Source organism: Phalacrocorax carbo, chromosome 4 (assembly GCF_963921805.1).
Source record: "Phalacrocorax carbo chromosome 4, bPhaCar2.1, whole genome shotgun sequence".
NCBI classification, from domain to species: Eukaryota; Metazoa; Chordata; class Aves; order Suliformes; family Phalacrocoracidae; genus Phalacrocorax; species Phalacrocorax carbo.
In genome coordinates, this window is record NC_087516.1 from 67859669 (window position 1) to 67872748 (window position 13080).

At 38.2% G+C, this 13080-nt stretch overlaps 1 protein-coding gene across 3 annotated transcripts in view; it reads right to left on the reverse strand.

The window, feature by feature from the left end:
• The window catches only part of LRBA (LPS responsive beige-like anchor protein), a 418626-nt gene that overhangs the window by 28656 nt on the left and 376890 nt on the right, over nt 1-13080 (reverse strand). For all 3 annotated transcript variants that reach the window (XM_064450320.1, XM_064450319.1, XM_064450321.1), the window contains exons 51-53: nt 11094-11156; nt 7587-7742; nt 1015-1182 (exon numbers count right to left, since the gene is read on the reverse strand). In XM_064450320.1, coding sequence (XP_064306390.1) covers nt 1015-1182; nt 7587-7742; nt 11094-11156 — 387 coding nt within the window. The remainder of the gene's footprint in view (nt 1-1014; nt 1183-7586; nt 7743-11093; nt 11157-13080) is intronic.

Genomic DNA, 13080 nt, shown 5'->3' on the forward strand with positions numbered 1-13080 from the left:
TTTGCTTTTGGGATCAGGAATTATTTTTTTTGTGTGGAGTGAAACTGCATAATAACAAGATCAGTTTCTACCTTCCTTGTTATATAATACAGGCACAGCAGGGTTGAACAGTTATAGCATTTCACTGTTTTCCATGCAAAATTATGAGTTAATAGAGAGACTCCTCATGAGTAAAAAGATTTGGGATATCCTGGGAAACCGTGCAAGATGGAAGAGATTAAATTCTTTAGGAAGTGCAAGGTGAGTTTCGGTGGGGAGGGGTTAAAACTGAATTAGGTTGAAGCAGGGTTACTCTGACTTATTAGTTTGGTCATATGGTATGAGCCCTGTTGCTTGCACTGGAAGCGATTAAAATGCCTGGTACAAGCGAGGATTAGGCACGTAGCACCCTACAAAGGGTTAAATGAAAAAGGTTTTAAGCTTGCTTCTTTAATCTGCCCCACGTGTCTGTCCTTCTTTCACCTAAGTGTCCTGCTCAGGCCATTACACATCTCATTACACTGACCTTGGTCTAAGTTAAAATTCACTGTCTGTGTAACTCTATTCGTAGCTAAGGCACCACTGCGAGAACCTATCTGCCTAAGATTACAGGTGCATAAAATACAGTCTGCACTGAGCAATGTATAGTCTTTTTTATTTTAAGCAACTCCAATGCAGGTATTTAATGAAATCATCACGTTGGAAGCAAAAGATTTACTCAGACTGAACAGCAAATATAAAAAACAAGTTCCTTTCTCTCACTCCTGGAGCTACTCCTTCCCAACTGAATGTGTGACAAGAAAAAAATGTACTTGTAATGTTCAGTATCCTATAACATTAAAAATTAGTTCTACTTGTGCTGCAAAGCAAGCACTGTTTACCCTCAGTTCTTTAAATTAGAACTGATCACAGCTACAGAAGAAGAAACACTGTACTTTGACATTAGTGTTACCTAAAACTTTGTCATGCAAAGTGTTCAGTCAAGCCATTTTTAGACAACATCCTTATAAAACAGGTTTTGCTGGTTTTGCTTACCTCTTGGGTTATCACCAATGATATTGGTTTTGCCATTCCAGTACCAGAGCAGCAATGTGGCATCACGCGATCCTGAGAGAATGTAACAATTTCCTCCAATATAGGACTCAGAACGAACAAGACAGGTTACAACATCCCAGTGTCCAAATATAACTTGTATCAGTTTACCTGAAACACACAGAATTTATTGTTTTAAAACTATGCTTTTATTCTAAGTAAAGTCAAATACCTTATAAAGTATTTTAGAAATATTTTATTTAAAAAAGGTTCCAAAATAAACTACAGTGGAGAGTACTATGGTTTTTTTTCTTGATTTGTTGAAAACTTATTTAAAAGTGCAGTTATCCATACAGCCCATACAAAAAATATTTACAGTCTATAAATATTATACTACTCAAATCCAACAGGGAAGCATACCAGAGATGAAGAAGTGGAGGATTGCCAGTTGAGAACTACAAGGGCATTGCCAGAGCGTTCAGAGATGCAGTTAGAAAAGCAAAAGCCCAACCTGAATTGAAACTGGCCATAGATGTCAAAAATAACAAGAAAGGGTATGTAAACCCTTCAGGTATGTAAACCACAAGCAGAAACAGAAGGAAAACATAGGCCCACTGTTAGAATAGGAGAGTCAGTCACCAACGATGCTGAAAAGGCAGAGGTCCTCAACACTTTCTTCACCTCTGTCTTTACCAACAATGTTGGGTCCGAGGCTTTGGGAACGAAATTCCCGTTTGATCCGAACACCGACCCACCATCAGTGAAGGAAGAGTTACTACATGAATTATTGCAGGAGCTTGACCCCTACAAATCAATGGGGTCCATAATCTTTGAGAAGTCATGGAGAATGGGGGATGTCCCAGAGGACTGGAGGAAGGCAAATGTTACCTCCATTTACAAGAAGGGCTCAAGGGAGGATCCGGGTAACTATAGGCCCATCAGCCTTACTTCAATCCTTGGGAAAGTTATGGAACGAATCCTCCTGGGGGCCATCAAAAGTCACATGAAGCACGTGATTGGGAAAAGCCAACACAGCTTCACTAAGGGGAGATTGTGCTTGACTAACCTGGTGGCCTTCTATGACAAAGTGACTTGCCTGGTTGACATGGGGCGGGCAGTGGACGTTGTCTACCTGGACTTCTCCAAGGCCTTTGATACAGTTCCCCACAGCCTCCTGCTGGAGAAATTGATGCATTATGGCCTAGACGAGTGGTCTGTGCAGTGGGTGGGGAACTGGCTGACTGGCCACACCCAAAGGGTGGTGGTAAATAGTTCTTTTTCAAAGGGGTGACCTGTCACATGTGGGGTCCCCCAGGGATCAACATGGGGCCCAATGTTATTCAATATCTTCATAAGTGATCTGGACAACGAGATCAAGTGTAGCCTGATGAAATTTGCTGATGACACCAAGTTGAGTGGGGAAGTAGACATTCCAGAAGGGAGAGCTGCTCTGCAGGAAGATCTGGATAGGCTGGACGAGTGGGCCAACACGAACCTTATGAAGTTCAACAAGGAAAAGTATAAGCTCATGCACCTGGGAAAACATAATCCAGGAGTGCAGCACAGACTAGGATGCACCTGGCTGGAAAGCAGCTCTGTGGAAAGGGACCTGAGGGTCCTGGTGGACAGGAAGCTCAACATGAGTGAAGAGTGTGCTGCTGCAGCCAAGAAGGCCAACAGGATGCTGGGTTGCATCACAAAAGGCATCGCCAGCAGAGATAAAGAAGTCATTATCCCACTCTACTCAGCGCTTGTCAGGCCACACCTCGTGTACTGTGTACAGTTCTGGTCCCCACTACACAAAAATGCTGTGGACAGGCTGGAAGGGGTCCAGAGAAGGGCCACCAAGATGATCAAAGGACTGGGAAGCTGCCATACGAGGATAGGCTGGGAGAACTGAGTTTGTTCAGCCTTGAGAAAAGGAGGCTCAGAGGGGATCTCATCACCATGTACCAGTACTTAAGGGGCAGGTACAAAGAAGATGGAGACTCCCTTTTTACACGGAGTCACATGGAGAGGACAAGGGGGAATGGACACAAGTTGCTCGTGGGGAGATTCCGATTGGACACGAGAGTAAAATTTTTCACATTGAGGACAGTCACCCATTGGAATAATCTCCCCAGGGAAGTGGTTGACTCGGCCACATTGGACACTTTTAAGATTTGGCTGGACAGGGTGCTGGGCCATCTTGTCTAGTCTGTGCTCTTCCTAGAAAGGTTGGACTGGATGATCCCTGAGGTCCCTTCCAACCTGGGATTCTGTGATACTTTATTCAAAGGCCAATCATGACAGAATGTTTTTCTAATTCTATATGTTTACATTCACTTTAAGCCAGGAAGCATGATGGGATTCTCTTTTAAGGCAAGTTTAAGGTAAGTTTACTGATGAAAGCAGTAAAAATGTGAATCTGCTGATGATGTGGGAAACAGAATCAGAAGAAGCTAGAGAACATTTAGGACCCTGGAGAAATTGGTAGTGTGAGAGCAAATATGTGCATGTAGCAGATGCAGCTTTTGAGCATCTCCTTAAACAGAGAAAAGGAGACTTAGAAGAAAAATTAATCTTGTACCCAGGTTTTTCCATCACCATTTAAACTTTTGCCAGTTATTTCAACCAGCATCCTTCCCTTTTAAGAAGTTCTGTAATGTTCAAAAAACTTCAGAAGACAGACCTGGAAAAAACTCCCTTATCTATTGCATATAGGCCAAACGCTTGTACCGCTATGAGACACAAACGTTAAAAAGAACGTAAAGCCTAGGCAGTTAAAAATATGACATTCAAGAGTGTGTATAACCATGAACATGACTATTACCTTTTCACCTTAACTAAACAGGACAATATTTTCAGAAAAATGTAAATTTGGATGCTCATGCATAGTGGATTTGCATGTGGGAGAAGAAACACATGTAAGGTCACCCACAGTAGATCTCTGCCAGACCACCCTGCCAGAGGCTGGCTCTGACACAACAAACATGTCATGTGCCCTGCCGGTTTTTTGATCTGCCAGCAGCATATGTGATCCTATGAAGTGAGAATATAAGCACTAAAATCCATCTCACTGGATTTGCTGAAGCCTAGCAACTGCAGGTCTTATAGAGGCAGGACCACACACACACATTTCTTATGCGCCTACTTGGCCCTTTCAGGTAACATGGGTCAGCCCAAATTCTGCATCCATTGACAAAAGGAAGTGTGATGTGTGATGACATTAATGTGTGACCTCAGATTCCTTAGCCCAAATGACCCTGCACCCATTTGTGCTTTGGGCTGAATAAAGAATGAGGAAGAACAGAAGGGGAAAAGAGTGATGGCTTTGGAAGGATTAACAACACAGGCCAGAAAAGAAATAGGAAGTGCAAACCACTACACCTGAAATAAAATGTTCTGAAAAGTGTTTAAAAATAATAACTAGTAACATGACAAATAGTGACAAAAATTAGTATTGGGACTCAGATTAAGCACTGTTTAATAAAGTATTTTGGTGTGTGAATTAAAAACAATTAGTCAATCATATAATATGGCTAGTAGGACACATTTTGTAGCTCTCTCTTTATGCAGTACAAAGGCATCCTATTCCTATTCAGCCACTAAATAACAGCAATGGTAACAAAAAAGGGAGTGGTACTGAGGAAAGATCAAAAATAATGTTAACAGACTGATTTATAGCAGAAGATCAAAAAGGTTATTGCATTAAAGTGGAATAAATGAGGAAAAAAAGAAAGGCATGAATATCTGCACAAAAGGTGAATGACTTCAGTACATGAAGAGAAAGTAGAATAACATAACGCAATTTAAAGGAAACCTGTACATCAGATTTAAAATAAAACACTGACAAAACTTATTAGACAAGTATAATCCTTCAAGAGAAATTGGGAAATGAAGTACTATCCCATGAACCTCTTCTGACTGGAAGGGGCAAAACCCTGGAAGGTACACTTACCGTGCAGACCTACCCTGTAACAGAAAGGAGAGTAACTCAGGGATCAAGTCTTTCACTCACGTCTGTGGGTCCGTAGTTGCATTCTATAGTGATCACCTCTGCACACCAGGGCTTTCACTTGTGCTGCAGGGCCACCTAACTGTCTCAGATGCTGACCAGTCAACAGACTTAGTCAGAAAAAGTTACTGAACTTCACAGCTGGGAGCAGTGAAACACTCACAGATTACAGAACTTCATTTTGGCAATATACAAAAATATCTCACCAAGTGCATGTTTTTCCCTGAAGATTCAAGTTGTCAATTACATGCTTTAGATTTGAGAATAATTTAATTATGTGATATATTTTTTCAGTTGTATAGCCATAGGTATTCAATTGCCTGAGGTGATTTATACTTTTAGAACACAAGTTTATGCTATAAACATTGCTGAGTTATAGAGATCTCTCTTTCAATTATATTCTACGTTTATAGATTCTGTTCTAGAAAACAAACATTTTTCAAGGCTATTTGTTTGACAGTTGTTTGTGTAGTTGCACTGCCTTGTTAGTTTTACTTTGTTACTGTGCAGCTAAGGCTCCATCAATTCCATCAAAACAAAAAATAAGCTTTTTCCCTTTCATATTATTAAAAAAAAAAATCATTAATCTCACAAGATTTCCTCAATTTTTTGTTTGTTTCCTTTAATATGAGTTGTCCTCTCTACACAGTAATATCAAACTTTACCATATGCACTCAGATATCCCTTTCTGACAGAACAAATTTTTTAGTTAATGTTTTATTTGACAGCTGTGCTATGAATAATTAAAAGAAAAACAAGACTCAAGTCTCTGCACTACTGAATCTAAAATGTTGTCTAGAAATCATTCCCACTGCTGGAGGAAGGTTTTATTGTACTTCTGCTATACTAGCTGTGCTCAGAACCTATGATTTACGTTAAAAGTATTTCCTGTCAAAAAAACCAAACACATACAAACTCTAATAGGAAAAAGGTTCCCTTCTTGTGTAAGTGCTAAAATATAATTGAATTCAACACTTGTGAACACTTGCCAATATGCATTACTGATCATCTTTTTCACTTCCTGATCTGCTGATTTCAGAGTAAGTATTTCACTACTATATTCTCATTTTAATTTGAAGCAAAATAAACTACATCTGAATTCACTTGATTTAAGCTAGAACTAGAGTTGCTATATTGACAAACAGGAGACACAAAGAAGACACAAACATTCTGCAACGTTTTTGACAACAGTATTTTGCTTTACACCATAATTAGCTATGGTAGTAACAAGATGACTGGCATATCTAGCTTACACACAGAAGACATAATGAGATATATGTAGTTCAGACTGTTACAGGACAAAGCTCCCAAAATCATACCAGTTCCTTCTGCAGATGTAAAGTAAAATATATCCTTCGACATAAAACAATTAGTTCTTTTTTCATATAAATCAAGAATATACATTGAATATTACTGCTAGCTAACTTTTCTGAAGATCTCCTTTAAATTCACAGTTTTATGTAAATTTATTTTCATCAATGAGAAAATTAAACTAAGAAGGGTCTAACAAGATGTCCATGTAATGAACTGTAGGCACAGATATGAAGTAAATGGAACTTCTCCTTTATACTTAAGGCTTTAAAATTGCAAAAATGACAGATATGCTAAAATATGCCATGAGATCTAGTCTTAACAGATTTTCATTAAAGACCATGCTGTTTCATTAAACATTTTGGTTTGCCAAGTGTGAAAAACACCATTAACTAATATTTTTAAGAAATGATGACAAACATGTAGGATATTCCCTAGAGATTAATAACTTACTGGAAAGCTTGACGGCACACACACATTAACCACACCGGGTCATTAATCCCAAAGAAGCACCTTGCAGTGAGGTCGCTATTCCCATTATAAGATAATGAAACGGAAAAAAATCATACCTAGTTTTTTTCTGGGACTCCATGGCTTTTAAACTCCTGGAGCTCTTACATTGAAAGATTCTTTTCTATTTAGCATGACACATGCATGACTTCAATGGTTTGGATACATGCCAGCTGACAGACTAATTTAACTGCTGCCCATTATATCGATCAGTTTATGTTATATGAAAGAATTCAGTGGCTCCAAATCAATTTTTCTATTACAGCACAGCTTTCAAAGGCTTTCATAAGTATTCTTTCACCAGATTTCAAGACTTCACTTCTGTTCTTATTCTGTGGTGCTTGCCTGCATTTCCTCAAAAAATTTTCTCTGGTGCTGAAAACCAACCAGAGTTAAATTCAAGTAAGCACTCTAAGAACAATTAATTCTACTGGTATGCAAAGCTTCACAAAAACTCATTTACTTGTGGAAATTATGGTGTAAGAATAGGCATGCCTGTCGTATAGATTTGAAGTGTGACACTATGGCTAAACAAGAGCTCCTTGTCTTACATTTCCCATCATTCCACAAAAATGATAGGATACAATACACAGTAGCAGTAGGTTGGAAAAGATTTTACAAATATTATTAATAGGGGAATAAATACATACACTCCACTTTCTCCCCCCACTCCCCATTCTTTCCTTATTTGAAAGAGTAGGTTGACAATGAACAGAAAAATCTTTTAGGCTATTCTCATATTTTAAAAATACGTTACCTGAGTCAGTAGAATAAACTCGGAAACTCTTGTCCCAGAAGCCACAGACCAAGATATAACGATTATCAGAGGTGATGACAAAACACTGGGAATGTACCTGAATGCTTTGGTCTAAAAGGTCAGTGATTTGCCTTCTGTGCATACCTATATTGCTGGCTGAACAGAAAGACACAAAAATCAAGCAATTTTACCATCTACATTCACAGAACAAAAGCACGTTTTAGAAACTTACTTTCACACCAAAACTGCTCCACACTGCTGTTACTTGTATTTTGTGGCAGGGACATTTTCTCTCTACTTTTACTATAAAATATTCATTACACTTCTGGGAACAATGTTAATTCCTTGTAGTATATATACTAAAATAGAAGAAATCCCTTCTTTAAGTCAAATGCAGCTGACAAATATAAATGAAAGACTGCAAAAAGGAATGATACATAAAAATGTAATAAGCTTCCTACCCACCACCTTCTAGCATAGGAAGTTAAAAATTAAGAAACAAATTAAGGGACTGTAATTAAAAGAGAGTACCTACACATATATGCTATACAGTGGCTCAAATGCAGCAGACAATGGAATTATGATTTCAAAACGGTACACAATTTGTATTTCATAGCAAGCATTGTAATTTAAAAAAAAATAATAACTGCAGTAAACATCACTACCATTTCACACTTTTTTGAGCATTGCACAAAAAATAACCAGATTAATTAATCTCCACAATCTCCTTTACAGTTGAGAGAAAATATTTACCCTACTTTGATCACCTGCTGTTTTATTCCCCTAGGTAATCTTACATTGTGAACCCACAGAATGGACACGAATCAATTAATGAACATATTTTTCATGTTATAGTTTATCCTTATTAATTGATGTGTGTGCATATATATACATACATATATATATATTGGCCCCTATAGTTATATATCATGAAAAACCTACACTGTAGGAGGAACTTTTAATATGCTTTGCTCCTGAGGGAACCTGACCGCCATCCCAGACAAGGAAGTTCTCCTGGGCTTGGATTTGTCTGCCAACTGGTTGGAACACCGTTACTTCTATTCCAGGTGGTCCCCCGGACATGTCTCTGTCCTGGTCTTCTGCTCTTTGTTCTTTAACTTCTTTCCATTCTCACAGGCTAGCTATCCCTGAAACCTTGAGCTTATGACATTTACTCTATATCAAATCCTCAATTTATTTATGCTTTTGCTATATTTAAAATGTTGATACTGTCTTGTCCATACAGGTAGCAAATAATTTAGCAAGGTATTGCCACTGGCTCTGCAGGTGACACATCACAGGGCCTTGACCACGTTGGGACCACTCAAAGAGTAACAACACATTATAAATGCACAGTGAAGCATTCTTTGTGACAGAATACCGTCGAATAAACCCCCCAAAAAACATGCAGATCGGCACATTCAGTGTGAGTAAGATGTTCAGAAAACTTCACCTCAAAAAGAGGTCTAGGATCTATATCATATCAGACATTGCTGTGTTTACATCTTACTGGGCAAATGGAAAATGAGGACAGCAGGAATCCCTCCTTATGACCAAGACAGCAACAATATTCCTGCTATAACCATAAAAGTGTAATTTTGTGGTCCTCTTAGGTGCCATTTCTAGATGAATGTGTCTAGCCACAATTAAAATCCTTTAATATTATCTACATAATTACTTGCTTGTACCCAACAATGCTACTTAACAGTGACAAAGAAAGCCTTAAACCTTATAAACTACATCCAATGTAATCACAAGGCTGATTTGAGATCTATTGTATGAAGAGACTATTAAACCACACTTTTCAGAACTGTGAACATTAATTTTAAAGGTGTTTATGCCAAACAAAAGTCAAAGTATTTTGTAAATTAAAGGCAAGTTGAAAATGGAAATATAATTTTAAAATTATGAAAAATGCAAATGAAAATAAAAATTTTATTTCCTTCCTAATGTTCTTCACAATATGTAGAAAAATCATCAGGCAGGCTCAATGTGATTTTGGTTTTTCTGCTGTGATGTTTATTTATATTTTTTAAATCTACTTGATAGCAGGTTTTAAAGCAGAATATGTTTTTTCCTGCTCCAAATACTTTTTGGATAAAATCTATTTCAGGAAGGAAAGGAGAGTTACAGCACATGTCCTCCTCATCATAAGTATTGCATTATTCACATAGGAATTGATTTAAAAAACTTTGGGAAAACATTTTATCAGCTCTACAAAATGGTTTAATATGCCCACACTGTTCCTGATTTAATTATCATAGAGCTTACCCAGTAAAATGGCTGCACAGCAACAGTCTATATCTACAGGCCAATACAATGCAGTTCCTAACGTGATATGCATATTAGTTTTGAAATTAATTCTCACTGGCCAACAGACCTGTCATTCTAACATATCCAGGCAAGTTCATTTTGCTCTGATTTTTCCATGCTTCTATAATTGGCCACTTCACTTCTTTTGTACTTAAACTACTGTCCTGAAATGGGCAGTTTAAAAAACAGAGCTACGTTTGAAGTCTAGTAGAATTGGGCCGGGGTTGTGTGGAAATCCTGTCGTCTTTCCTCCTGCAAACTGTCCTACACCTGGTTTGTACTGTGGGTTAGGTTGTTTGAGTTTTTCTTTTTTGATCATGTTTAAAGTTCCATTTGCCATGCTACAGGCTCCTGAATTATAGTCCAAGTGTTCATGCCCAAAGTTGGGTCTGTAATGAAAGAACTGACCAAACTCTAACCACGCTAATAGAAAAATCAGCTCTATATAAACTAATAAACCTCTATAATAAAAAGTCATGAATTGAATCTATTACACTGAGTCATTAAATAAGAGACATCCCTCCACCCCTTTTTAATAAAAGAAAAACATACACAAATTTAACTAGTGATGCTGATCAAAAGATGCAATACCCTTGAAAAATGAATACTAATATCTCAATACTAAAATGGAGTGGGCAATATATTTCAACTTTGAAACCGCTTTGCAATTACACATTAATCCCCTCAGCCTAAACAGCAGGTCTCTGAAGAAAGGATTGATCTCCTTTAATGATGAAACCCTGGCACCATGGTTTTATTTTTCACAACACGGTGCAGTTAAGAACCCCACTGTTATTATGAAAATTTCCTCAGCAAAGGAGCTCCATCACATTACCAGTGCACCAATTCATCATAACGTGCCTCGCTCCTGCTCATCAACAAGTCTGAGTGATGAAAAGATCCAATATTATCCTGACAGTACTTCATGCACATTCTCAATCACACATTATTACAGCATCCATATTAATTTTCACTGACACGCGTCCTAGGCCTGTTCAAATTAGGCAAACCAACGAGGGGGAGTTGATGAAATACCAGCATAGCCACAGCTCATTGCATTCCAATTTGCATGCAAATGGTTTATCAGGAAAATTCCATTCCCGGCAACCAGCAAGTGAAAAACAACCGTAATCTACACTTCAGGGCCACCATACAGAGCTTAATGAATCGCAAAGAGAGAAGGAAGTGACAGACCTATGAGAGGATCGATTTCCACTGGCAGCTGGTAAGGCTGGTCTTGTACAGCACCTTGATGAGCTGGAATTCAGGAAAGAAGATTTTAAAACTCTGCAATTTTTTAATACGTGAAGCCACATACATTTTATAAATCAAAGCTATGTCCTTTTTTTTAACTATCCGAGATTCTTCTGCTTCAATTGAATTGAAAAAAAAAAAAATCCAGGTGCTTTCGCAGGCTGCTTATTAAACATTTATTTTAGATTAGTGCTATTCTGAATGTATGCCATCAGCAGCAGCTCCAGTCCTGAGCCATAAGCTCTAGCAGATGCTTTACTGGCAACCTCTCCTGTCGCAACAAAACAAAATTAAGTGGTAAAGAGCACTGAAAACAAAATGTGACAACCATCTGCTGACTGTAGCAAATACTATTTTCCTCTTTACTTTTTAAAGCACTGCTTTGAACAAATGAAGCACAAAGGACATTTTTTTAAAGAAGCCAGTTTATGATGCAGACAGGGAAACGTCATAGTCATCTAGTATTTAAGGATTCATCCATCACCAAAATCCATTTATTTGCAAGTTTGCATAGAAGTTAATATATAATTCTGCCGACCTACATTTCATCTGGGCACCTGGCATACTGGTGAAATGTTTACCTCCTGAATTTTCCTGCAGTGTTAAAAAAAGGCCTTTTTTTCCCACAGCTTCACTGAAAAATAAACAAGCAAGCAAGCAAGCAAACTCCCTCCCACCCCCCGAAACAGCCCACAAGACATCCTCGGAAGCAGAACAAAAAATAATGGCTGCATACTTATACCTATGATTTTTTATCTGCCATCCATTGCTTAATATAAAAACTAGTATCAATGGAAGGGTTTCATAAATAATTGGGAAGTCAAGGTTCTGCTGCAATGGAGCACAAACGCAGAACAAAACATGGAACCCACATTAAAAAATGGAGGCACCCTGTTGGGTACCAGTGCCATTAGATGACAGCAAAGCCACCAAACTCATATACAAAAGCAGGAATGAGTTTTTTAATTACACATCAGTGACTGCTGGTCACTTGGCAACTTTTTTATCATGATGCCTCATTAGTAAAGACAATGCTAAGCCCACAGTAGGAGATACGGAGTAGTAATGATACCTGCCTTCTAATCCTAGCAGAACTCATTTTGGTGTAAAATTTGAAGGCAACAATAGTGAAGGCTAATCTCAGGAGTCCATTCCCAGATATCTCAAGTGTAGTACTCCATTAACAGCCTGAAGCTTCAGTGTGCTCTCAAAGAGGTGGGGTGAGGTGGAGTTTTGATGGGTTTTGGGTTTTTTTGGTTGGCTTTTGTTTGTCTTGAACTGTAGGTTTTCTTGAGCTCTTTGTAAAGGCAAGACAAGTGTAAAATGCCTCTAAGTGAAAAAATAGTTACTCAGAAGCACAGCTTACTGTCCTCCCTCTCAGAGGTGAGAGAAAAACCAAAATCTGAAGGTTTTGTTCAACTCCAAACAGTTGATTACTACACTTAACAATTGGTTGCTTGCTAACAGATCAACAGGCAGACTTACAAGGAAATCAAATTCAGCTCCTACCACTTTAGAACTTCCCATGACTGTTTTATGTCCACAAAGGCTATTTTTTAAAAGCCTTGAATATTATATGCCCAAGGCCACACACCTGAGGTACGAGAGGATATTGCCATCCTCCTTTCAAATGTCGAGGGCCCTGCAAATAGTTCTTGCTCACAACTTGCTTTCTAGACAAGCCTCCCTTCCCCCCCCTTCCTTCCTACCTTTACTCTTAAGCATTTCTTGGGTGGGTGAAATAATACACAGATATTTCTATTTGTACAATGTTGAAAGGTAATTTGTAAGAATTAGGAAAAAGTGTGGGAGTCGTCTGGCTTTTTTTCAATATGTAATCAAGGACCATGGATCCAGATTTCTTTGTAGGAATTTTCAGTGATGTGATTATTACTCTGGTGCAAATACCTTAAATAGAAGGTATTTG